Source organism: Bufo bufo, chromosome 11 (genome assembly GCF_905171765.1).
Source record: "Bufo bufo chromosome 11, aBufBuf1.1, whole genome shotgun sequence".
NCBI classification, from domain to species: domain Eukaryota; kingdom Metazoa; phylum Chordata; class Amphibia; order Anura; family Bufonidae; genus Bufo; species Bufo bufo.
In genome coordinates this window covers 38,051,528-38,076,477 of record NC_053399.1, presented here as the reverse complement: position 1 = coordinate 38,076,477, position 24,950 = coordinate 38,051,528, and the positions used below count along the sequence as shown (strand labels likewise).

Sequence of the window (24,950 nt, the reverse complement as noted above, 5' to 3'; positions counted from 1 at the left end):
GATCAATTCGGGAAAATGATCTATGTCTAGCAGAGTAGAAGCTATATTCCCTAGAATTTGCATTTAAACCTCTAAACGTATCATATAACTGATTTTCTCGTATCCACCGTCCCAACGAGGGCGCCAGTATTCTATTTGAGCTGGATGAGTCAATAGACCTGTTTGGGACAATATTAAAGTCTCCACATATCATCAAAGATCCTTTTTGAACCTTGCGAGTTTTTGTCAGGACTTTGTTTAAAAATCTAACTGGGGATTTGTTGGGGGCATAGATATTGACAAGGGTCATTACTACTGGGCCAATCTGGCCTATTACAATAATATATCGCCCGCCTTCGTCACAAATCACTTTTCCAATCTGGAATCCCAGTGAGTTTTTTATTGCAATAGCTACTCCTGCTTTCTTTTTAGTAGAATTAGCGAGTAATACTGTAGAGAACTCTTTATTAGAAAAATTTGGATGTTTGCCACTCACAAAATGTGTTTCTTGAACACACACACTATATCAGTATGAGAGGAGCGAACATCCTTCCAGAGCGAGGATCTCTTGTATGGAGAGTTGAGCCCCTTGGCATTAATAGATAGAACCTTAACTGCCATCAAATATAAAAATACCTTGAGGTAGCATACATAGTGTAGATCTTACATCTCTAGCCTGTGTAGGAAATTGAGATAGTGTAGCATGACCATCTGTAAAAAGAAAGTTAAAAGGACATGGAAAAAGAAAAGGGAAGACAAAAATAACAAGATAATACAGTATTAGGATTAATACGGTTTGCATAGTAAACTGATGTTAAACAAGAAATTGTTATGACTGGTCTGGAGGAGGTTACGCAAAAACCTGGACCAGAGAGATCTGGGGGGAACAGTACGGCCCTATTCCTCCATCCCTATAATGGAAAACAACATGGTCAAAGGGAACAACGACCGCACTAGGCCGTACTATTGAAATCAATCTCCCACCGTGGACCAATCTGAAGAAATATGGGCGTTAGGCTTATTTTTTGCTGATGTCGGCGAAGTCGGTTTTCCAACATTCCAGGCCTTAAGTATTGCTTCACCCTCTTCTGGGTTTTTGATGATATATGTCCTCCCATCTTTGTGGATCAGGAGTTTCATCGGGAATCCCCATTTATATGGAATCTGCAGATCTCTTAGGATTCTGGTGATAGGGGAGAGTTGTTTTCTTGCTTGCAAAGTCACTTGGGACAAATCGGCAAATATTTGGATGTCCTGAAAAGGAGCTGGGAGGTTGCGGTTTTTCTTCATATAAGCAACTAAATCTTCTTTTATGCAGTAAAAGTGAAAACGTGCAATAACATCTTTGGGCACGGAGACCGGGAGATGTTTCGGTTTAGGTAGGTGATGAGCTCTATCAATCAGAAGAAGATTGGGATCTTTATCTGGAAACACAATTTTGAGCATTTCTCCAAGATGTTGTTGTAGATTGGCTGAGCTAACCGAATCAGAGATCCCTCTGAATTTTAAGTTGTTGCGTCTATTCCTGTCTTCTAGATCTGCCAGCTTAGCTTTTAGCCCTGAGACCTCTTCTTCCAGGGAATAGTGTGCATCGATAAGGTTGTTATGAGAGTTGGTTAATTCCCCCATCTTACATTCTATATGGTTCACCCTGGAACCTAAGTCGTCTACAGCAGAGGTAATGGTGGAAGCTACCTGCTGGAGCTGCGATGTGAGGGATTGATGGACCGCTGACATCATCGCTTTCAGCGAACTCTCTGATACTGCCTGATCAGTACATATAAAGTCCTGAAGAGGATCTGGAAGTGTGGCCCCTGGACTTGTGGCTTTGTTTGAGGGTGATGTATGGGCCTTGTCTGGAGAGGGGGTGCCGCCTTTGTCAGAGCCGGCTGTATTTTCACTCACCGGAAACGCAGGTGTCATGGCGGCCCCTTCCTCCTGCCCCGAGTCCTGCCTGTGGTCTCCGCTTCTGGGATTGCACCTGTGCGGCGAAGGTAAGTATTCACCCCTTTCCCCTGGGACCTCATATCCCTGTGAGGGACGGGGAGCGCTTCCTCTGTTGGAGTGGTTAGCAGTGCCTTATTTATCTCGGCACTCTGCTGCTGCCGCATGTCGCAATGGCGGGAAGGCGCCCTCCGGCTCCTGAGCTGAGAAGAAGTCAGTCAGCCTTCTGAGACCCGGTCGGGACGATTTTTTTCTGGTCATCATGACCCTGAGGTGAAGGGGAACTCGGGAGGGTGTTTTTATCTCTGTTCCACTCCAGCTACGATGCTTTGAGACGCGTTGTCAGGGATGGTGGTGAGGAGCTCCTTCACTGAGCAGCCATCTCAAACGGCAGCAGGCCACGCCCCCCCCAAACAATCCATTTTGACCTATAGAAAATTATCTAGACATTTTCATATATCCTGTACATTTTCTAAAAGTTCATGTTACAGGATGACACCCCTTCAGCTGTTTTTTATTATTAAAATGAACTAACCCACCCACTCCCCGCCCCAGCGACAAAATGGGCACAGCATCACCAGCAGTGATATAAAGTATTAGAAATCCTCCAGATAAATTCATGATACTCTAAATATGAGTTTCATATCCATCCACTCCAAGGCAGAGCACCTCCGCGCCAAGTCTTCCAGCCTGTTTTCCCTTCATAGTATGAGATTCGCATAAGTATGTTCTACATCCACACATCTCTATGACCCTTCCTCCCAAAATAGCCAGAGCTATAGGCCATGCTATACCACAGTAGTCCTATATTCTACCCATTTGTCCCAAATTTTTGTAAACTTTGCCAAGCATTGCCTTTTAAGATATACACCTTTTTCTAGGTGAAGGATCTCAGTCATTCTGTTAAAAAATTCTGTCCCAGTTTGGGGGCCGGGGTCTAAGCCAGTATTTAGCTATTAATTTCCTGGCCCTGGAAAAGCATACGCTGCACTCCCAGGTTTGAATGTCGGTTTTTAATGTCCTACATTCCCAGTACAAATGTCCTCGGACCGGCCGAGACCACAATTTGATAAGTCTTTATTAAAAGCTAGCACACCTGTCCAGAAATTCCCAAGCTCCATGCACTCCCAGAACATGTGTATCAAGGATGCAGGACTCACCCCACATCTAGGGCAGGAAGCATCATTCCTAACTCCAATCCTGAACAGATATGCCGGAGTCCTATATGCCCGGTGGATAAGAAGTAGAGCGGATCCTTTTCAGAATACATTAGGGCAAAACTGATCCGTTTTGGACCGCTTGTGAGAGCCCTGAACGGATCTCACAAACTGAAAGCCAAAACACCAGTGTGAAAGTAGCCAAGGAGCAATACTGTTCATTTTCAAGAGAAGCCGAGACAGAAAGGGATTACTATAGCCGTAACCTTCACCGGGTGGACAAACCTGCAGGGGGGGGGAGGGCAGTATATACTTCTATACCAATGGGTGATAGATATCCAGTTCTTCACTCAATCAGGAATGGCTACGCCTGCAAAATTCTGCCCCACATAACAATAGTAAGAACCTCCGTGGAGCAGAACTGCTGGTAAAGTATTGTGTCGATGAAGAAAATAGGAACTTTCAAGGGCACTTGTAACTTGTATTTGTTGCACAGAGATGCATTTTACATGTTTATAAATACGTTATATAAATATTTTATTAATATAATGGTTACTTGAGGAAATAATAATCCACGCTCTACATATATTTTTTTCACAGCATCCAATAAATGCGAGTTAAATTGCATACCCAAAGGAGAGAACTTTTACTACAGGCACAAAATGGCTGTACTTGATGGCACTCCATGTGATCCAGGCAGAAGAGACATCTGTGTAGAGGGTGTATGCAAAGTAGGACTTCATTTTCAGATATTTTCAGCACTCCCCTTCTCCCTTTGCCTTGTTGTATCATCAGATTTCTTAAAAGGGTTGTGCAGGGCAAAGATACCAATGGTCACGAATATCAGATCGTCGGAGGTATAACTCCCAGCATCCCCACCTATCCGCTGTTTGAAGGGGTAACGGCTTTCATGAGAGCACTGCTACCACTTCAAAATTACCTGCATGTCGTCTTGCTTGTAGAGGTGGTGCAGTGTAATTATAAATGCTTGTCCTATGCACGTGCAAATACATTGCACTGACACCGCAAAGTTGACGGTGCACAGGTAATTCTGAAGCAAACCACAGATTGGTGGGGGTGCTGATCTAAGGTATAGGTCTTTGATATCTTTGCACTGCACAACCCCTTTAATTACTTTAATACAATTATTTCCCAACTTATCTCAGTGTATATCATAATGTAAGTGAAAATTATTTATGATGCAGTATTCTTACTACAGATCAAATCAGACACAAATGTCCACATTAGCCTTTTCAAGTATTTTGTGTCTGTGTCTGTCTGTGTGTGTGGGAGTGGGGGCTTTTTATGTCATTTAAATGTAAAACTTGAAATAAAATTAAGTATTTTATTCATTTTTTTACAACAACACGTACTTTTTAAATTGACCAATGAAATAGACGGTTGGCTGCGATAATGTATTGGATTCATCCAAAAGAGAGGATCATTGTTTGGTATGTGGAGGGGACGGTAGCTCCTGCTATGAAGTCAAAGGATCTTATGACTCGAATACAGTATCCAAAGGTATGTTGTGCTGTAACCCAGTGCCTCATAACTGGTTAAAATTATCATTTACTTTAAGACGGAGGTTGCAATTTCAGTCAATGACAAATGAGAAAATTACATCTTCCTCACTTTTTAACAGCCTATACGTCCCCTTTCCCCACCCGTCGGCTATATGAAAACATAGTGTGTCCTCAAAAAAAATAAAAAATAAAAATCTTGTATAAAACACTAAATAAGACATTGAAGAAGAGAGAGGAGGGAGACGTGGCTGCAGGATATTTCCCTCTGATACTTCTGCTGTGAGAGGGGAAGGGGAGCAGCATGAGAGGTATCTTATTGGCTTAGAGCACACAGCTATTATATCACATTAGGGGAGTCTGCCCATAAACAAGGATATACAGAGCACTAATAAGACATTGAAGAAGGGAGAGGAGGGGGATGTGGCTGCAGGATCTTTCTCTCTCTGATATTTCTGCTGTGAGAGGGGAAGGGGAGCAGCATGAGAGGTATCTTATTGGCTTAGAGCACACGGCTATTCTATCACATTAGGGGAGTCTGCCCATAAACAAGGATATACAGAGCACTAATAAGACATTGAAGAAGGGAGAGGAGGGGGATGTGGCTGCAGGATCTTTCTCTCTCTGATATTTCTGCTGTGAGAGGGGAAGGGGAGCAGCATGAGAGGTATCTTATTAGCTTAGAGCACACGGCTATTCTATCACATTAGGGGAGTCTGCCCATAAACAAGGATAGAGAGAGAGCACTTTTTGTGATCCAATGATTCATCTGCTTAAAGGGTTTCTATCATCACAAAATTTGTTATGTAGCCGGCTGACATTAGCGATGTGCTAATGTCAGCCTTACATAACTGTGTAACTTTTATCTGCCTACATGCCGCCGTTCGCCCAGAAAACTAACTTATAAAATATGCAAATAAGCCTCTAGGTGCTATTGGGGCGTTGCTGCAGCACCTAGAGGCTCAGTCTCCTCACCGTTCGGCACGCCCATTTCGCTTTGATGGACATCTCTGCTCTACGCTTTGAAAGTAAAATCCCGTGCCTGCGCTGTCCTGTTTAGTGTTCGGCGCAGGCGCCCCAATAGCACCTAGAGGCTCATTTGCATATTTTAAAAGTTCGTTTTCTGCGCGAACGGCGGCATGTAGGCAGATAAAAGTTACACAGTTATGTACTGCTGACATTAGCACATCGCTAATGTCAGCCAGCTACATAACGAATTTTGTGATGATAGAAACCCTTTAAGAGCCAATTATATGAATACCTATAATCAAATGTGACTTTCTATTCAAATTGGTTTATTCTGTGCAGATGTCTTACATCAGCTGAAAATGTGGAGTATTTTTTTTTTAATGATTTTTTATTCTTTCAAATTTGTCTTATCTTAAGTTGTTTGGTCCTTAATCTTCCAGGGTACAGTCAGCTCTTCACTATACCAATTGGAGCCATCAATATTCAAATTAGGGAAGTTTCACCAACAAGGAACTTTTTAGGTAACAAAAATTCCAAAATTGCACATCGAGTTGAATTTTTAATGGAGCATTTCTCAGTTTTTAATGAAATGTCTATATCTGCAGCTGTAAAGAACGCACGTGGAGATTATTACCTGAACGGACATTGGACTATTGAATACAGCCGCGCCCTGCCTGTGGCCAGCACTGTTCTCCATTACTATCGAAGCTCTGAGGGAGATTTGGCACCTGAAGTACTAACAGCCAGAGGACCCACTACTGAACCTTTACTTATTGAGGTGCACCGTCTGTTTATTTAAAGATATATAGTGCCATAAGAAAATGTGTATGTATTCACCAGGCAGACATACTACTTGTTAAAGGGGTTATCCCATGATTAAAGTAAAAAATAGAAATTTGACATCATATAGGACATGATAATCTCTTTCTAACAAAGCTAGAACCAGTCCTGTAGCTCAAATGGATCTAGAGATCTCCCCATTCATTGCTCTGCTAGATTTATTTCAAGCTGTCAGAGACATGTCCTTTCTCAGGGGTGTGTCCTTTCTCAGGGGTGTGTCCTTTCTCAGGGGTGTGTCCTTCTCAGGGGTGTGTCCTTCTCAGGGGTGTGTCTTTTTCGCTGCCACTGGTGGCAGTTGAAGGATGGAACTGAGCATGTGCTTTCATCTCAATGAGCAGGACAGAGACATTAGAAAAAGGCACAAACAGCAGGTGGCGCCATACAGATAGATTTCACTGAATAACTTTAATTGCATGCAATTACAATAGTATTCCGATTCAGGCGCTGGTTTGAAAAATGTAGATTTTTTTTTTGTAGTACAGGCCCTTGAAATAGGTGCAATTCTGGATTGCCAGTAAACTATAGCTTGTGCCACAAAAAATTGTAGGCAGAAAAGTGGCACAATATATCTAATGTCTATGGGGTTTCCGCACCCCTCCATGATTAATATGTTTGGGGAAACATATATTGAATAGGTTATTTTCTTGACTGATCGTTCTGGTGCCACTGGCATATTCCCTCCTCCATAGAATTGACATGTTATTTTGAGCCAAGGTGGATGCACCATGTGGCAGGGTCACACAATGGCGTCAACAAAATTTTATTTTCTCTCTTCTAATTTTCAGCTCATTGGCCAAGAACCCAACAGAGGAGTTCACTATGAATACTATTTACCCAATAGTCTTGAAGAGGATGACTATCGGTGGAGCTATGGCTCGTGGACGGAGTGCAGTGCAGAGTGTGGTGGAGGTACAAGCAGACCGAAGTGCTCAATGTATTCATACGTATGATCCTGAGTAAAACCGTTCCTCTTTATTTATTTATTTTTAGAAACGTTTTAGAAGTATTATGTCAGTTGACAAATATACAACCGTATCATGAATATAAAAACAGAATAATAATGACATAAGATACAAAATCAGTGGCAATAATCTAGATCATTCACAGTGTCTCAATTCTACTGTTTGACTTGTACGTTCTCAATGTATCACATTTGTCAACAGATTGAAAACCCAAGTTCTCTGTCACCCATCACCCTAAATATATTGTTGTGGAAGTTATGCACAGGAGTCATGTGGGGGGTGCTACTCAGTGATTGACGGCTACTTGCATGACTACGCATACAGGGAAAGCTGTCAATCACTGAGTAAGACCGCCCACGTGACTCCTGTGCATAAAAAGAGCAGAGGTTTAAGTGCATACATTACAAGTTTTGCTGCAAATTTTCCTGTAAAACCATATATGTCTGCTCAGCTCCTCCTGCTCTATAACAAGCTGCCTGCAGATTACACAGCATTTCATGGTGACAGGTTCCCTTTCATTTTCAATCTGCACAACCGGAATGCCACGCAATTGTTGGTTAATGGTCTGTAAGATTAAAGTCCTTATGTAATTTCTGCCCAATTGTCAAAGATTGCATTTTAGTAGTCGCCCCAAGTGAATACTTCTATAATGTTATGACTTTTCATTTTGGCAGGTTACCAGTCTCGCTTGGTGTTCTGTACTATAGATAATGAAGCATATCCAGATTATATGTGCACAAAGAAACCTGCTCCAGCAAACAACAGAACCTGTAGCATACAGCCGTGTCCACAGACAAAAAGGTAGGCGTTCCTGCTAAACTGTGCAGAAAACTGCAATATTTTCCCCGATGAAATAATATCATGTTATTTAGAATTTCTTCTGGATACCTCTTATTTATGTGTATATTTAAGGTTTCAGGAACCTTAGAGTTGTCATATAGAACTGTAAAGAAGGATCTGCTTTTTTCCCAGAAACTGTGCCAGTGCTGTCCATGGGCAATGTCTGGCATTATAGCTTATCCACATTCAAGTGATTGTGTCTGAGCTGCATGGGCAAGAGTGGTGCTGTTTATGGGGGGAAAAAGTGGACCCTTTAATCTGCTTGGCTTTTGATTATTTAATTTTGTAATATTTTTAATTAAAGGGGTGAGAAAGCGACTTCACTGATCAAGTTAAAGGGGTTTTCCAAGACTTTTTTTACTGATGACCTCTAGATAAGTCATCAATATCCGATCGGTGGGGGTCCGACACCCGGACCCTCCACTGATCAGCTGTTTGAGAAGGCAACGGCACCCCTATGGGTACCGGGCCGTCTCTCAGCTCACAAAGCACAGTGCCATACATTTGATTGTCGCTGTGCTTGGTATCACAGCTCAACCCCATTCACATCAATTGTTGGTATCACAGCTCAACCCCATTCACATCAGCTGCAGAAATTTCAATGACTGAAAATCGTCTGAATGGGGGTTGATTTGACTGCAAACCACATGGATTTCTGCTAGCTCCATTCATATGAATGGGACACTTTCAGACTTTTCTACAACAAATCTGCCATGTTTGGTTATATCCTTATCTAATCATGACAAATCCATAGGAATTGAAAATGTGATTGAGGCCTCATGCATACAAGAGCGTGTATTTTGTGGTCTGCATGAATGGGTCCGCGTCTGAACCACAAAAAAAAGGCGGATTGGACGTGGTTGAAAAATATGTTGTGTGCATAAGGCCTAAAGGGATTGTCCTGACCAAGAAAAACATGACTGCTTTCTATTAAAATAATATTACACCTGTACATATGTTGTGTTTGGTACTGCAGTCCAGCCCTATTCACTGTACGTAAGCTGAGCTGCAATACCACAAACAACCCATAGGTGTAGTACTGCTTCTTAAGAAAGCAGCCATGTTTTTATGATCCTGGCCAACCCCTTTAAGTTAAACTTTAGCGGCACATTTTATTAGAAATATAGCTATAGGCATATGAATAAACAAGCATAATGTAATATGTCCTTATTCTGTGCAAAAGGATTTCTTACTTATATCAGCCAACCATGTGGAATCGTTTAGTGAACACAAAAATGACCAGGTAAACGGGACAGTTGAGTAATTATCTGGTACTGCTTTGGATTAACTAACCAGCTTCCTAGGATCATACTAAAACCCTAAGATACTTGGGTGGCAATTTTTCTTCCACCTTTTATCCAGTGCTTTGCTGTAGCAATAGAAGATTTCTAATACCTCAAACTACAAGAATCTTCATCTCGATGATTTTGCAACTTTTAGAATGACTTCCTTGTCTGGTTTACCTTTACACATTGCCATTTTATTGACAGTGCAAGTTTGGCAGAATATACATTTCATTAAACTTCTCATGAAGACAACCCCTTAGTCAAAGTTGGCCCAGCAGCCACCCGACTGACAAGTTGGCCCAGCAGCCACCCGACTGACAAGTTGGCCCAGCAGCCACCCGACTGACAAGTTGGCCCAGCAGCCACCCGACTGACAAGTTGGCCCAGCAGCCACCCGACTGACAAGTTGGCCCAGCAGCCACCCGACTGACAAGTTGGCCCAGCAGCCACCCGACTGACAAGTTGGCCCAGCAGCCACCCGACTGACAAGTTGGCCCAGCAGCCACCCGACTGACAAGTTGGCCCAGCAGCCAGCCGTTTTTATGATACAGCTTTCACTTGAAGTACATTTGCAAAGTAGCAGGTTTTCTGTTTTACAGTGACCCAGGCTCCATGTGTAGCCCTTATCTTTAAACTCCTGACAGCTCCTAAACACTCAATACTTCTTAAACTCTTATCAGTCTGATAAGAATTGAGCCATAATATAGGGATATTCTGTAGACTAATGCATTAAATGTTCACTATAAGCGTTGGCTTTGGGTGCAAATTGGTGACTTGATATAATGCTGGTTATTGGTGGTGGGTTCTGGGACAGCTGGTGCATAAGATTTTCTATTTGGTGGAAATTAAATAGTGTTGTGTTGACCATAAAGTGCCCACCGAACAGAGCATGTTGCAATAAGGTGACCAATGTTCAATACCATATATTATAAATATCACAGTGTCCACACTACAGCAACACTTATCCTATTATATTCCTTTCATCCTCCTTCCATGGCAACGCAAAAGACCTGCCATGCAATATATTTCATGGTATTGACATTTCCACTTTTGTGCCACATGCTCTGTGTCATGGCTTCAAATGCTGTAAACATGCCCAATAATGTCAATTTCAGCTGGAAGGCTGGCGAATGGGGGCCATGCACTGCCACCTGTGGAGGAGGTACTCAGACGCGTTCAGTATATTGTGCTACGTATGAAGGCAGAGCTTACCAGCAGGCCGCAACTGATGCAGAGTGCAGTGCGTTCATGGAAAAGCCACCGAGCCAGCAAGTTTGCAATCTCCGGTCATGCGCTAAATGGAGCATCGGGCCATGGACACAGGTGGGTGCCACGGCAATGTTCTCTATCATTGTCCATTACCCAATATTAAAGGACAGCTATAAACCCCCTGTTTTCTTGGTAAATTTTTGTTTAAATAAGATTTAAGACTTCAGCAAATGGCATTTATCATGTAGGGAAAGTTAATACAATGCACTTACTAATGTATTGTGATTGTCCATATTGCCTCCTTTGCTGGCTGGCTTAATTTTTCCATCACATTATACACTGCTCATTTCCATGGGGTTATTGCCACCACTACAGCTCAAATAAAAGGTGGCTAGGACAAGGTCTGCTGCGCATGCGTGCCTATGCGCACTCCTGCGGTTTCGCCCACCCGAATAGTTTGGCGGTTTTTCCTATAGTGTGCAAGCACGGCCACCGCTGCTGGATTGCAGGGTGGTCACAACCCCTGGAAACGAGCAGTGTATAATGTGATGGAAAAAATTATCAAGCCAGCAAAGGAGGCAATATGGACAATCACAATACATTAGTAAGTGCATTGTATTAACTTAAATGGCATTTATCATGTAGATAATTTCATTTGCTTTTATTGTTTGGCATATTTCATGGGCATAAAAATGGATTATTTGATTTTAGTGCTCGGCCGAGTGTGGAGAAGGAATCCAGAAACGAACAGTAACTTGCAAAACAGACACTGGTGCTATTGTTCAGGATACTGCATGCCTGCACCAAGTCAAACCACTTGATAACCAGATATGTTATGCTGAAACGTGTGTTGAAGAAATTGGCTGGCATATCGGAGAATGGGGTCTGGTAGGAAATACTTTTATACTTTTATTGACACACACAGCTATAAATATGTGTGTATATATATATATATATATATATATAGTGCTTTCAAGTTTGTAAACTCTTCAGAATTTCCTATATTTCTGCAGAAATCTGACATAAAACGATATATTTTCACATAAGTCCTAAAACTAGATAAAGATAACCAAATCAAACAAATGAGTGAAAAATATTAGACTTGGTCATTTGTTTATTAATTAAAATGCGGATATGCGGCAGAAACGCACATAAATCCACATGGACTCCACTATTCCATAGTCAGAATAAAAGAAAGTGGAAGGACCTGAAGTGAGCAGTTCATGGGAGGAAACCCACCAACATAACAGAGCTGAGGCTGTTTTGTACGGAGCATTCCTTCAAGCTGATGTGCCAGGACTAAGCAACAATTACTGGAAATAGTTTTTAGTTATTGCTGCACGAGTTGGTCACACCAGATGCTGAAGGCAAAGTACTTTTGCCACTTGCCCTCAATAAATAAATGACCAAGTCTAATATTTTTTACTCCTTTGTTTGATTTGGTTATCTGTATCAACTTTTAGGACTTGGGTGAAAATCTGATGTTGTTTTAGGTCAAATTTATGCAGAAATATAGAAAATTTTGAAGAGTTCACAAACTTCCAAGCATCACTGTATATGAATGCGTGATAAATTAAATATACAGTGTGTGTATGTACATATTAAAAATATATAATATTAGATTTGAGCCATCTGTTGTCTGGTATATGATATATTTGCCCATTAAATTTCCAACTTGCTGTGGCTTCCCCTAGCTGGAGTGGATCCCGGCCCACATTATGAAAAGTGTTGCCTCTGTTTGGACAATGCCCTTAATTTGTGATCTATGCCATATTGATACCATATTAAAGAGATTTCACTTGTAGTAACTGCTTAAATATTGGATGAAAGTAGTGAATTAAGAAATGGCTCATGAGACTGAGATCACCTATGAAGACTCTGCATTCAATGATAATTGTTATAATGCCGTAATGTAAAGAATTCCACACAAATGTACGTTTTAACCAAAGTCAAACTAGTTGTCTTCAACACAAGATGTATCACAGTAAATTTTGTCAAAGGAAAAAAGACACAATTGCTCATTAGAACCAATTATGCCTTCATTTTCATGGGTAAATGAACCACTTATCCCTTGTTTTAGTCTTGATAGATCCCCTCAGTGTTCTCAGACAGATCCTATGGATTTTCCTGATTTCAACATAACATTTAGTCTGAATTCCCATAACAACAAATCTGTTTATCCACCTTTGATGCACATTCATTATCATCATTCATTAACTTTTAGTGCTCAAAAAGCTGTAGCAATGGTATCCGAAAACGTCAGGTGGTCTGTGCTGACAGCAATCGGAACATCTTTGATCCAGCAACATGTGAAGCCTATGAGCCTGAAAAGCCAGTTCAGATTGAGCACTGTAACATGCAGCCATGCTACCTACAACAGCGTAAGTTACAAATTATTCTACCGGTATAGAACAAAAAATGAGGAGCTGCACCAGCGGGTACTGTTGGAGGGCAGAGTGCAGTCGTGTGCCAAGTTTATGCAGACCCTTTAACCCCTTAAGGACTCGGCCCTATTTCACCTTACGGACTTGGCCATTTTTTGCAAATCTGACCAGTGTCAATTTAAGTGCTGATAACTTTAAAACGCTTTGACTTATCCAGGCCATTCTGAGACTGTTTTTTCATCACATATTGTACTTCATGACACTGGTAAAATGAAGTTAAAAAAAAATCATTTTTATGTATAAAAAAATACCAAATTTTACAAAAATTTTTAAAAAATTGCAAATCTCCAAGTTTCAATTTCTCTACTTCTATAATACATAGTAATACCTGCAAAAATAGGTTTAATACTTTACATTCCCCATATGTCTACTTCATGTTTAGATCCTTTTGGGAATGACATTTTATTTTTTGGGGATGTTACAAGGCTTAGAAGTTTAGAAGCAAATCTTGAAATTTTTCAGAAATTTTAAAAAACCCAATTTTTAGGGACCAGTTCAGGTCTGAAGTCACTTTGCAAGGCTTACATAATAGAAACCACCCAAAAATAACCCTATTCTATAAACGACACCCCTCAAGGTATTCAAAACTGATTTTACAAACTTTGTTAACCCTTTAGGTGTTCCACAAGAATCAATGGAAAATAGATACAATTTCAATATTTCACTTTTTTGGCAGATTTTCAACTTTAATAATTTTTTTCCAGTTACAAAGCAAGGGTTAACAGCCAAACCAAACTCAATATTTATGGCCCTGATTCTGTAGTTTACAGAAACACCCCATATGTGGTCGTAAACAGCTGTACGGGCACACGGCAGGGTGCAGAAGGAAAGGAATGCCATGCGGTTTTTGAAAGGCAGATTTTGCTGGACTGGTTTTTTTGACACCATGTTCCATTTGAAGCCCCCCTGATGCACCCCTAGAGTAGAAACTCCAAAAAAAGGCCCCATTTTAGAAACTACGGGATAGGGTGGCAGTATTGTTGGTACTAGTTTAGGGTACATATGATTTTTGATTGCTCTATATTACACTTTTTGTGAGGCAAGATAACAAGAAATAGTTGTTTTGGCACCGTTTTTATTTTTTGTTATTTACAACATTCATCTGACAGGTTAGATCATGTGATATTTTTATAGACCAGGTTGTCACGGATGCGGCGATACCTAATATGTATACTTTTTTTTATTTATGTAAGTTTTACACAATAATATCATTTTTGAAACAAAAAAAATCATGTTTTAGTGTTTCCATATTCTGAGAGCCATAGTTTTTTCAGTTTTTAGGCGATAATCTTAGGTAGGGTCTCATTTTTTGCGGGATGAGATGACTGTTTGATTGGCACTATTTTGGGGTGCATATGACTTTTTGATCTCTTGCTATTAGGCCCCTTTCACACGAGCGAGTTTTCCGCGCGGGTGCAATGTGTGACGTGAACGCGCATAGCACCCGCACTGAATCCTGACCCATTCATTTCAATGGCTCTGTGTACATGAGCGTTGTTTTTCACGCATCAGTTCTGCGTTGCGTAAAAATCGCAGAATGTTCTATATTCTGCGTTTTTCATGCAGCCCTGGCCCCATAGAAGTGAATGGGGCTGCGTGAAAAAACGCATTGCATCCGCAAGCAAGTGCGGGTGCGATGCGTTTTTCACTGATGGTTGCTAAGAGATGTTGTTTGTAAACCTTCAGTTTTTTATCACGCGCGTGAAAAACGCATCAAAACGCATTGCACCCGCGCGGAAAAAACTAAACAACTGAACGCAATCGCAGATAAAACTGACTGAACTTGCTTGCAAAATTAGTGCGAGTTTCACTGAACGCACCCTGAACGCATCTGGACCTAATCCGTCACGCTCGTGTGAAAGAGGCCTTACACTTTTTGTGATGTAAGGTGACAAAAAATGGTTTATTTAGCACAGTTTTTATTTTTTACGGTGTTCATCTGAGAGGTTAGGTCATGTGATATTTTTATAGAGCCAGTTGATACGAACACGGCGATACCAAATATGTATACTTTTTTTTATTTATGTAAGTTTTACACAATAACCGCTTTTTTAAAACAAAAAAAATGATGTTTTAGTGTCTCCATATTCTGAGCCATAGTTTTTTTATTTTTTGGGCGATTGTCTCAGGTAGGGGCTCATTTTTTGCAGGATGAGGTGACGTTAGATTGGTAGTATTTTGGTGGGCAAACCCCTTTTTGATCGCTTGCTGTTGTACTTTTTGTGATGTAAGGTGACAAAAAAAAGTGTTTATTTAGCACAGTTTTTATTTTTTATTTTTTACGGTGTTCATCTGAGGGGTTAGGTCATGTGATATGTTTATAGAGCCGGTCGATACGGACGCGGCGATACCTAATATGTATACTTTTTTCCCCCCCTATTTTTTACCAATTTTTTTTTACTTTATTTGGGGAAAATGACGTTTTTGTTTATTTTTACTTGACACTTTTAGTTTTTTTGGGGGGAAAACTTTATTTTTTCAACTTTTTTTTTCACTTTATTTTTTGTCCCACTTTGGGACTTGAACTTTTGGGGGTCTAATCCTTTACAATGCATTCCAATACTTCTGTATTGGAATGCATTGGCTGTATGAGTAATACTGTGTGTATTACTCATACAGCTTCCGGCCTGTGAGATCCAGGGGGCTGGATCTCACAGGCTCTTCACCGGAAGGCAGCGCGATGCCTTCCTTAGGCATCGCGCTGCCTTCCATGCCATCGGGTTCCCGCTCACAGCCCCATGGGGACCCGATGGCACCGCCGACTACCGCCGCCGCACAATAAAAAGCCGCAAACCGCAGGTCTGAATTGACACGGGGGGGTTAAGGGGACCCCCCCTCGCATTTAGCCTAGGTGCCTGCTCAATGATACCATGTCAAGAGGAGCACTTCTACATAGTAACATAGTTTATAAGTCCGAAAAAAAGACATCTGTCCATCCAGTTCGGCCTGTTATCCTGCAAGTTGATCCAGAGGAAGGCAAAAGAAAAAAACCCTCTGAGGTAGAAGTCAATTTTCCCCACTTAAGGGGAAAAAAATTTCTTCCCGACTCCAATCAGGCAATCAGAATAACTCCCTGGATCAACGACCCCTCTCTAGTAGCTATAGCCTGTAATAATATTACACTCCAGAAATACATCCAGGCCCCTCTTGAACTCTTCTTTTTTTTTTTTTTTTTTTTTTTTATCAGATAATTTTTATTATCAATAGCTTGTTGTATATCATTAAGGTATTTTCATAAAATCAAATACGGATACATTTTTGTTCAGATGAATACAAAGAACAGTATCGTACGGAATTTGAATACAATTTCCAAGAAAATAGCGCCAATAAGCACAACCCTCAACATACCCAACTACCCCCGCCCCCACCTTTTAGCATTGATCGACCACATATGACTTATCATGCTCTACTCAGCCATGGACTCCAAAGCTTTACAAATTTTCTCATATGTTAGGCATCGTGTTTACTTTATTCCGGAACTCCTCCAGTCTCAGGGAAAATGCTTGTATCCAGTGTAACACTATGAGTTTCCTGGCTACATATAGTAGTCTTCCCACCGCTATCCTATCTGTTTCATCCGCTCCAATCTCGGACATATAACCTAGAATACATATCTTCGGCTCACGAGGTACTCGTATTAGGAAGGTTCTGTGTATAAGGTCTAGTACATCCGTCCAGAAGCCATCTAATCTTGGGAACTGCCATATCATGTGTATTAGATCTGCTGGTTCCATCTGACATCTTGGACATTTTGCGTCTGTCCTGATGCCAATACGATGTAAAAACACTCGGGTTTTGTAAATCCTATGTATAATAAATAGTTGTGACAATTTCCCACTTTCACTTAAAGATGTTTTTGGTACAGCTTCTAGGATGTCCTCCCATTGTTCTTTGGATATCTCCCCGACATCTTTCTCCCACCCTTTCATTCTGGATAGTGGATATGCTTCCAGGAATTTGTCTAAAAGCATTTGATGGGAGGCGTGGCCTGAGAGCGCATGGAGTAGGTCGCACCGCACTGAGCTCCTGCAGATATCCTGACTTTAGAGTGGTAGCAACCCCCTAAATCGCTGATCCTTCCTTACCTGGTGGTTGAGAGACGACAGGAGGGTGCTGTGGTAAATTACTGAGCGCCGACATGCCGAGGAAGTCCGGTAAAGGGCCGCGATCCGACAGGCCAGAGGTGAGCCGGCATGGCGCCGAGGAAGAAGAGGGGCCGGCCTTACAGCCCAAGCTGAGCCAGACTGCGGCCGCAAAGCTGAGCAGGTTTGCTCGCACGGATAGCGATGTGGGAGACTGGGCCGAGGAAAAGGAGATGGACGCTCATATCTCCTCTGGACAGGAGGATGGATCCACCGATGGGGAGGCCCTAGATGCGGTAAATTGGCCGCCATTAACCCCTGCACGGCCGGCAAAAGACGCGGTAGGCCCTAAAGCTATGGTTGATGCAGAGCCTACTTTAAAAGATATCATGGCCGCTGTGGCCAGTTGTAACAGCACACTGAAGGTGCTTACAGTGCAAGTTGGCAGCCTGAGGTCGGATGTGTCTTTAATTAGGCATGACCTACACAAAATTTCAGAACGCACCTCTGAATTGGAGAAGAGGGTGTCCACCATTGAGGACGTTATTCAGCCTTTGCAAATGGCGGCAAAAACAACTGCTAAAGATATAGCTGCTTTATACGCCAAAACGGATGATCTGGAGAACAGGTCCAGAAGGAATAATCTGCGGATTGTGGGTATGCCAGAGAAGACGGAGGGGGATAATGCCACCGAATTTGTGGGAAAATGGTTACATCAACTATTTCATGAAAAAGGTCTATCTTCCTTATATGCGGTGGAGCGGGCGCACAGAGTCCCCATGCGGCCGCTTCCGCCTGGCAGACCTCCCCGTCCCATACTGGCGAAGATTCTGCATTTTAAAGACCGGGACACTATCCTGCGGCAATCAAGGGACAATGAGGAGATGGTCCTGAATGGGGTTAAATTGTCCATATTTCCGGATTATTCCAACGAAGTGCAGCGGAGGCGAAGTAGATTTATGGATATAAAGAAAAGGCTGAGAGCTCTACAAGTCCAGTACGCTATGTTGTTTCCTGCTAAACTGCGTGTGGTGGCATTGGGATCCACCAGATTTTTTGAAGATCCGGAGGAGGCGGCGCAGTGGCTGGACGTCCACGAGCGACAATTGAGAAGTGGAGCCCTGGACACTTGAAGGAGGCAGATATATGTTTCTTATGTTCACTTTATATATGCATTTGCACTCTAGGATTGCTTTAAATTTTGCACCAGTTAAGGAGTGTATTATGTAATGCTACCACATGGTAGTTCCTGAAGAGGGAGCAGGCGGTAAAGAAAGTAAAATGTATTTCTCAGATGTGGGGAGGATTCTCTACCTGAGGAAATGTGTTATTAACTGTTATGTTTATTGTAGGTTGGGGGGCAGGTTGCTCTCGGATTGCCCTGTTTTAATGTGTGAAGTGGATTCTGAGGGGACAGTGATTCCCAGTTACAGTAACCTGACTATGAGAGGGAGGGAGGGGGGTGGGGGGGGGCAGGGAGAAGGTTGGGGGGAAGGGTTAAGGTCTTGAACTATGAGCAAATGTTGAGCAAACAATAGGGCGGTGGCTCACTCTAAACGGAGATGTGGAACAGGTGCTGCTAGCCCAAATGTGAGGGACACCCACCCTCAAAAGGTGAATGGATAAAACTAGAATAATGGGCGAGCACACTTCATTTGTATCATAGAGTACATAAAATATTTAATTAAATCCAATAAATCGACACGTGTATAAACATAAAATCAAGTCATACAATGATAAAATACAATAAAAACATAAAACTTGTGTACTTGGAATGATACACTTATAGATATCGCAGGTGAATGGGATGGTATGCACAGTGTGCTAAAGTCCAATTGCTGGTGTTGGACCAGATAGTCATATACCTATAAGTATCATATGGAAGTCCATTAATTGAGTGAGGTATCTTGAATTCTCCTGTCCAGGAGATCTCCAATCACAGGTCTATTGCACAGATATATGCTGGTAGTGGCTCCAATATAGATAAAAGGTATAGAGATCACCTATTTCAGTCTCTTGTATATTCCCCAAACCTTGGGTGCTGATTTTATACACCAGTTTGCCGAGTCATATTACAAAGTCCCGTAATTGCTGTAAATATAGCAGCTTATATCCAAAAGCTTCTTACCTCCCTCGTGGTGGACGGTCTGTTTCCAGCGTGAGTCGGGCAGCGCGGGACACTGCCGGCGTCTGACTACGTTCAGCTGCAGCTATCCACCCCCTGAAATGCTGACATTGGGCCGCCAGATAGTATATCCAGGGATTGGGCAATGACAGGCCCCCCGCTGTTTTCGCATGTTGTAAGGTTTCCATTTTAATTCTAGGTGGACCTCTCCTCCATACCAGCTCCCTGAAAATGGAATTGATTCTCTGGAACCTTTTTAGTGGTAACCATATTGGGGCGTTATGAAGCACGTATAATAGTTGTGGCATCATAATAATTTTTAAGAGGTTAACTCTCCCCACTACCGACAGGAACCGTTTACACCACGTCCTATTCTGGATTTTAAACTTTGCAAGCAACAGTGTTAGATTTATCTCCTCAAAGTCTTCCAGCCTAAGAGATATGTTAATCCCCAGGTATTGTATAGTTTTAACACAAGGAATATTGTTTTCCTCAGCAACTTTCAAGGAAATTTGACCATCCAGAAACAAAAGCGCCGATTTATGCCAGCTTATAGTCAACCCAGACATCTTACCGAAACTGCCAATTAGTGACATGGCCTCTGACAGAGATGAGGACGTATCCCCCAAAAATAGCAGTGTGTTATCAGAGTACATAGCTATTTTATTGTGGACTGATCCATATTTAAAGCCTTGGATTCCTGGGGAGCAGCGTACTGCAGCTGCAAGTGGCTCGATTGCTATTGCAAACAATAGGGGGGACAGTGGGCATCCCTGTCGAGTCCCCCTAGTCAGCCTAAACAGCGAAGACACTACCCTGTTGGCTCTAATGCACGCTCTTGGATCTGAGTATAGCGATAGGGAGGAGTACGTGGACGAATTACATGAATAGCTAAGTTCCGCCAGATGTTGTAGCCTCCAAATATCTAACAGTCCTACCTCCCTCATAATGGTATGTAAGGGAGATGGACCCGGTTGTTTGCCCGTATTATGTACTTATGTATTAAAGTCGCCAATTATTAGCCAAGGGATCTCTGCATATTGAGCCAGGATATCCAATATAAGTCTCAGGCGGACCACCAAGAAAGGTGGGGGAATATAAACCACTACCAAAATCATTCTCACTCCATCCACATTACAGAGTAAACATATGAACCTCCCTTCAGAGTCAACATGTTCCCGCATACATTCAAACCGCACACTTTTATGTATCAAGATGCTGACCCCTCTGGAATGTGAGGAAAATACAGCATGCACCGAGAAGCCCACCCATGTCTTCTTTACATTGTGCAGTGACTGCTTAGTCAAGTGGGTCTCTTGTAGACAGTATAAAGTTGCATGAAACCTCAGCAAGTAATTAAATATACTCTGGTGTTTAGTCGCATTGGCCATTCCCCTCACATTCCAGCTAATTATTTTAGTCATATGAGTCATCATTACCCGTGATCCACTGGGCCCTCAACCCCTGCCCTAATTTCGAGGGCCATTCAATGCTGAAGTGTGTTAACCCCTCCCTCCCGCCTAATTTAGCCCCCCTACTAGCAAACTTCATGTAGAGTAACCAGTAATTGACCCCATAACCCGTCCAACATGAGCGAACAACCCCAAACCGGACCAACATAATACGCAGCAAAACCCAGTCCTGCATTAGAAATCGCACGGACTCGAGTCTTTTGAGACAGTCCCACAGGTTACTCACGCTCCTGCTGTTAGGCTGCTGTTGGTACCTTTCATGCAGGACTGTATTTCTGGAGCCGTTTTATCCTTTTCCCTCTGTAACATAAGATAATGGCCAATAGGATAGAGAAGGCGCTCATAGGGTAAGTAAATTCAGCAAATCAGATTTCTAATGAAAGAGATGGTTTGCTCACCTATTGTGGTTGCATCAGTTGGAGGTCAGCGTTCTACACGTGCCTCTGCAGACGAGCCGTGAAATCCCTCCAGCTTTCCGGCTCAGACTTGATAAAGGGGACCCTAGCACCCCGAAACGCGTTGTCTTACGAATAAATGGAATACTGCTGAAACCAAAATATTGTCTTTGACCGGTTGTTTCGTGCGCCCTCTGTGGTCCACACGCTCTACCTAAGGTCTAGCGTACTCTTCTTCATCCCTCTGTAACATAAGGAATTAAACAGAACGAGATGGGAAAAGGAAGTGAGATAGACCATATAACAAAAGGGGTCATCCCCAGCTAGGATGAAAAAATATATAAACAATGTGTTAAGTCGACTCTTTCACCGGATCGTCTTATCCAGTGTTTTACCATTTAGTATGTACAGGTGACTTGCATTATTCCTTCCCATGTGCATAACTTTACATTTGTCAGTGTTAAACCTTATCTGCCCAAGCCTCCAATCTATCCAGATCCCTCTGTAGCAGTATACTGTCCTCCTCCGTGCCAATTACTTTACACAGTTTAGTGTTATCTGCAAAAATTTATATTTTACTGTGCAAGCCTTCTACAAGATGATTAATAAATATATTGGAGAATAGGGCCCAATACTGACCCCTGAGGTACCCCACTAGTGACAGTGACCCAATCTGAGTGTGTACCATTAATAACCACCCTCTGTTTTCTATTACTGAGCCAGTTACTTACCCACATACAGACATTTTCTCCCAGTCCAAGCATTCTCATTTTATATACTAACCTTTCATGCGGTACAGTGTCAAATGCTTTGGAGAAGGCCAGATATACAACCTCAATTGATTCGCTGCTGTCAAGTCTAGAACTTACCTCCTCATAGAAACAGATTAAATTTATATATTTTTTAAATTAAATCTTTATTATTATTTTTTACTTCATACAAAAAGAATTGTGACAATCTTTAAAATACATAACATTATATTGCCCTCCCCTCCCACCTCCCTTATTCATTATCTGCTCCCTCTAAAAAAATAAAATAAAAAAAAAAATAAAAAAAAAATACTCCTGTCTCTAACCCCTCTCCCGCGCCCACTCCCCTCGGTCCAACTTGTACCACCCATCATCTCCCGGGGGGAAGCTATATTAGCCATTTCTGCCATGTTCTAACAAATCTATGTTTTTTCTTGATATTTGCCAGATGGAATTCCTCTCTAGCAAGTGAAATTCTAGTAATCTTCTCCCATTCCCTAACCGTGGGAACCACACCGCCTCCCCAATGTCCAATAATACATTTCCTAGCTTGAAAAGGGAGTTTGGAAGCGATTTCCCAATGTTGTGGGGTATCCATTTTATCCATCACCCCTAATATACATATCTCAAATTGACTGGGGACTTTAAACCGATGATATTGCTCTATTCTGTCATTGACCTTGCCCCAGAACTCTTGAGTCTTTATACATGTCCAGAGTATGTGGACATCATCCACCCCTTCCTCCCCAAATTTTAAACCACTAAACACTTTAGTTTTATAGCACTTCATGAATATCTTAGGGGAGTAATAAAGGCGGTATAATATATTGAATTGGGTAATCCTATGGGAAAAGTTCTTTGAAACTCTATTTTTTTCCTTTATGGCCAATTCCCAAAACTCTTCTTGCTGGGGGTTTATAGCATCTTTCCATTTATGCATTAAACTATTGACTGCTTTTTTTCTTGGTCTTTTGATGTAACAAACATTCATACATTTTTTTAATTAATTTCCCCCCTGGTGTTATCTTGAAGATATTGATTAATGGCTGCGGGAGGGTATCCATTTGTGTACCTTTTCCTAGCAAAGTTTGCAGTGCTTATTTTAGTTGCAGATAGAAGAACCTCAGCTCTATATTGCCCAGACCATACTCCTTTTTAAGATCTTCATATAGTATTATGTCCCCCTGTCTCCATACCTGACCCAGTTTGTAGACTCCATGTTTCCACCAAATTTTCTGCTCGATTGATTTTAGTTCTGTAAAGTGGATGTTATCCCACAATAAGGTGTCAGCATGGGGTCCAAGCTGGGACCACAACACTCTTGCTTCCTTTCAGACCCTATCCATCAATTCAAATATCAGAATCTTACTACTTCCCTGTTGTGACAAAATTCCCGCTTCTATTAATTGGAAGATATTACTATTTTCTAGCCGATAATTTACCCCTGTGATCATAGACTTATATCTTAGCGTATTACTCCACACTATCATGTTTTTTATATGGCCAGCAACAAAATAAAGTTCCAAATCTGGGACTGATAAACCACCCTCCTTCTCTTGGATATACAATATTTGTGCTTTTATCCTTGGTTTTTTCCCTCTCCTTATAAAATCCATTAAAAGGCTAGCTATTATTTTAAATGTTTTTTTGGGGGATTATTACCGGAGAATTCCACAATATATAGTTTAGGGAAGGTAGTAGGCACATTTTAATCAGAGATCCGTCCTGCCATCGAGACATATAATCTTTTCCATGCGTCTATTTTCTTCCTAATTTCTTGTATTTTAGAAGCCACGTTTAACTGAATATAGTCCTTAGGATTTGTTTTTTTTTGAATGCCCAGATATTTGACGGGTTAATTGATCATCTTAATTTCCAGTGCTCCTGGTATAAAATTGTTCAGAGGATCAAGCGGGATACAGGCTGATTTAGACCAGTTTATATTAAGCCCAGCATATTTGCCATATTGGTCAAATACCTGGAAAATCTTCACAAGTGATCTATGAGAGCCTACAAACAGCATAATATCGTCTGCATATAAAGCAATTTTTTCCTCGTGTTCACCAAACCTGAATCCCACAATTTCTTCATCTTGCCTGATCATATCAGCTAACGGCTCTATAGCTATAGCAAAATAGAAATAGATTAAATTAGTTTGACATGACTGATCCCTCATGAAGCCATGCTGATATGGCGTTATTTGCTTATTTTCATTGAGGTACTCCAAGATAGCATCTCTTAGAAAAACCTTTAAACAGTTTACCCACGACAGATGTTAAACTTACCGGCCTAAAGTTTCCGGGCTCTGTTTTTGGACCCTTTTGAATATTCGCACCACATTTTCTATGCGCCAATCCTGTTGAACACTCCCTGACAGTATAGAGTCCTTAAATATCAGAAATAAGGGTCTGGCTATGACATTACCTAATTCTCCTATGTATGCCATCTGGTCCTGGCGATTTGTCTATTTTAATCTTTTTAAGACGCCGCTGTACTTCTTCCTGGGTCAGACAAGAAACTTTTAATGGGGAATTTACTTTTACATTCTGCATTTCATCTGACAGTTTATTTTCCTCAGTGAATACAGTGGAGAAAAAAAGATTTAATAGCTTTGCTTTCTCCTCATCCCTCTCTGCAACTCCCCCCTCAACACTCTGTAAAGGGCCGACACCTTCAGATTTATACTTTTTACCATTTATATAATTGTAGAACATTTTAGGGTTAGTTTTGCTCTCTTTGGCAATTAATCTCTCAGTCTCTAGTTTGGCTGCTTTTATTTGTTTTTTTACATATTCTATTATAGTTTTTCAGTGCTTCCTCGCTACCCTCCTGTTTTAGTGATTTAAATGCTTTCTTTTTACCATTTATTGCTTTCTTTACAGTTCTATTTATCCACATTGTTTTTGTCTTGTTCCTTAACCTTTTATTCCCATAAGGTATGTACCTCTCACAATTAGATTTTAGGATGCTTTTAAAA

At 41.5% G+C, this 24,950-nt stretch overlaps 1 protein-coding gene across 4 annotated transcripts in view; it reads left to right on the top strand.

Annotated features, from left to right (window-relative positions):
- PAPLN (papilin, proteoglycan like sulfated glycoprotein) overlaps positions 1 to 24,950 on the top strand; it is a 116,978-nt gene that overhangs the window by 54,985 nt on the left and 37,043 nt on the right. For 3 of the 4 annotated variants that reach the window (XM_040411608.1, XM_040411606.1, XM_040411607.1), the window contains 10 exons: positions 3,681 to 3,811; positions 4,478 to 4,601; positions 6,010 to 6,090; positions 6,175 to 6,347; positions 7,195 to 7,318; positions 8,046 to 8,172; positions 9,395 to 9,454; positions 10,613 to 10,820; positions 11,418 to 11,594; positions 12,931 to 13,087. In XM_040411608.1, the coding sequence (XP_040267542.1) occupies positions 3,681 to 3,811; positions 4,478 to 4,601; positions 6,010 to 6,090; positions 6,175 to 6,347; positions 7,195 to 7,318; positions 8,046 to 8,172; positions 9,395 to 9,454; positions 10,613 to 10,820; positions 11,418 to 11,594; positions 12,931 to 13,087 (1,362 nt within the window). The remainder of the gene's footprint in view (positions 1 to 3,680; positions 3,812 to 4,477; positions 4,602 to 6,009; positions 6,091 to 6,174; positions 6,348 to 7,194; positions 7,319 to 8,045; positions 8,173 to 9,394; positions 9,455 to 10,612; positions 10,821 to 11,417; positions 11,595 to 12,930; positions 13,088 to 24,950) is intronic. The other variant, XM_040411610.1, reaches the window with a different exon arrangement.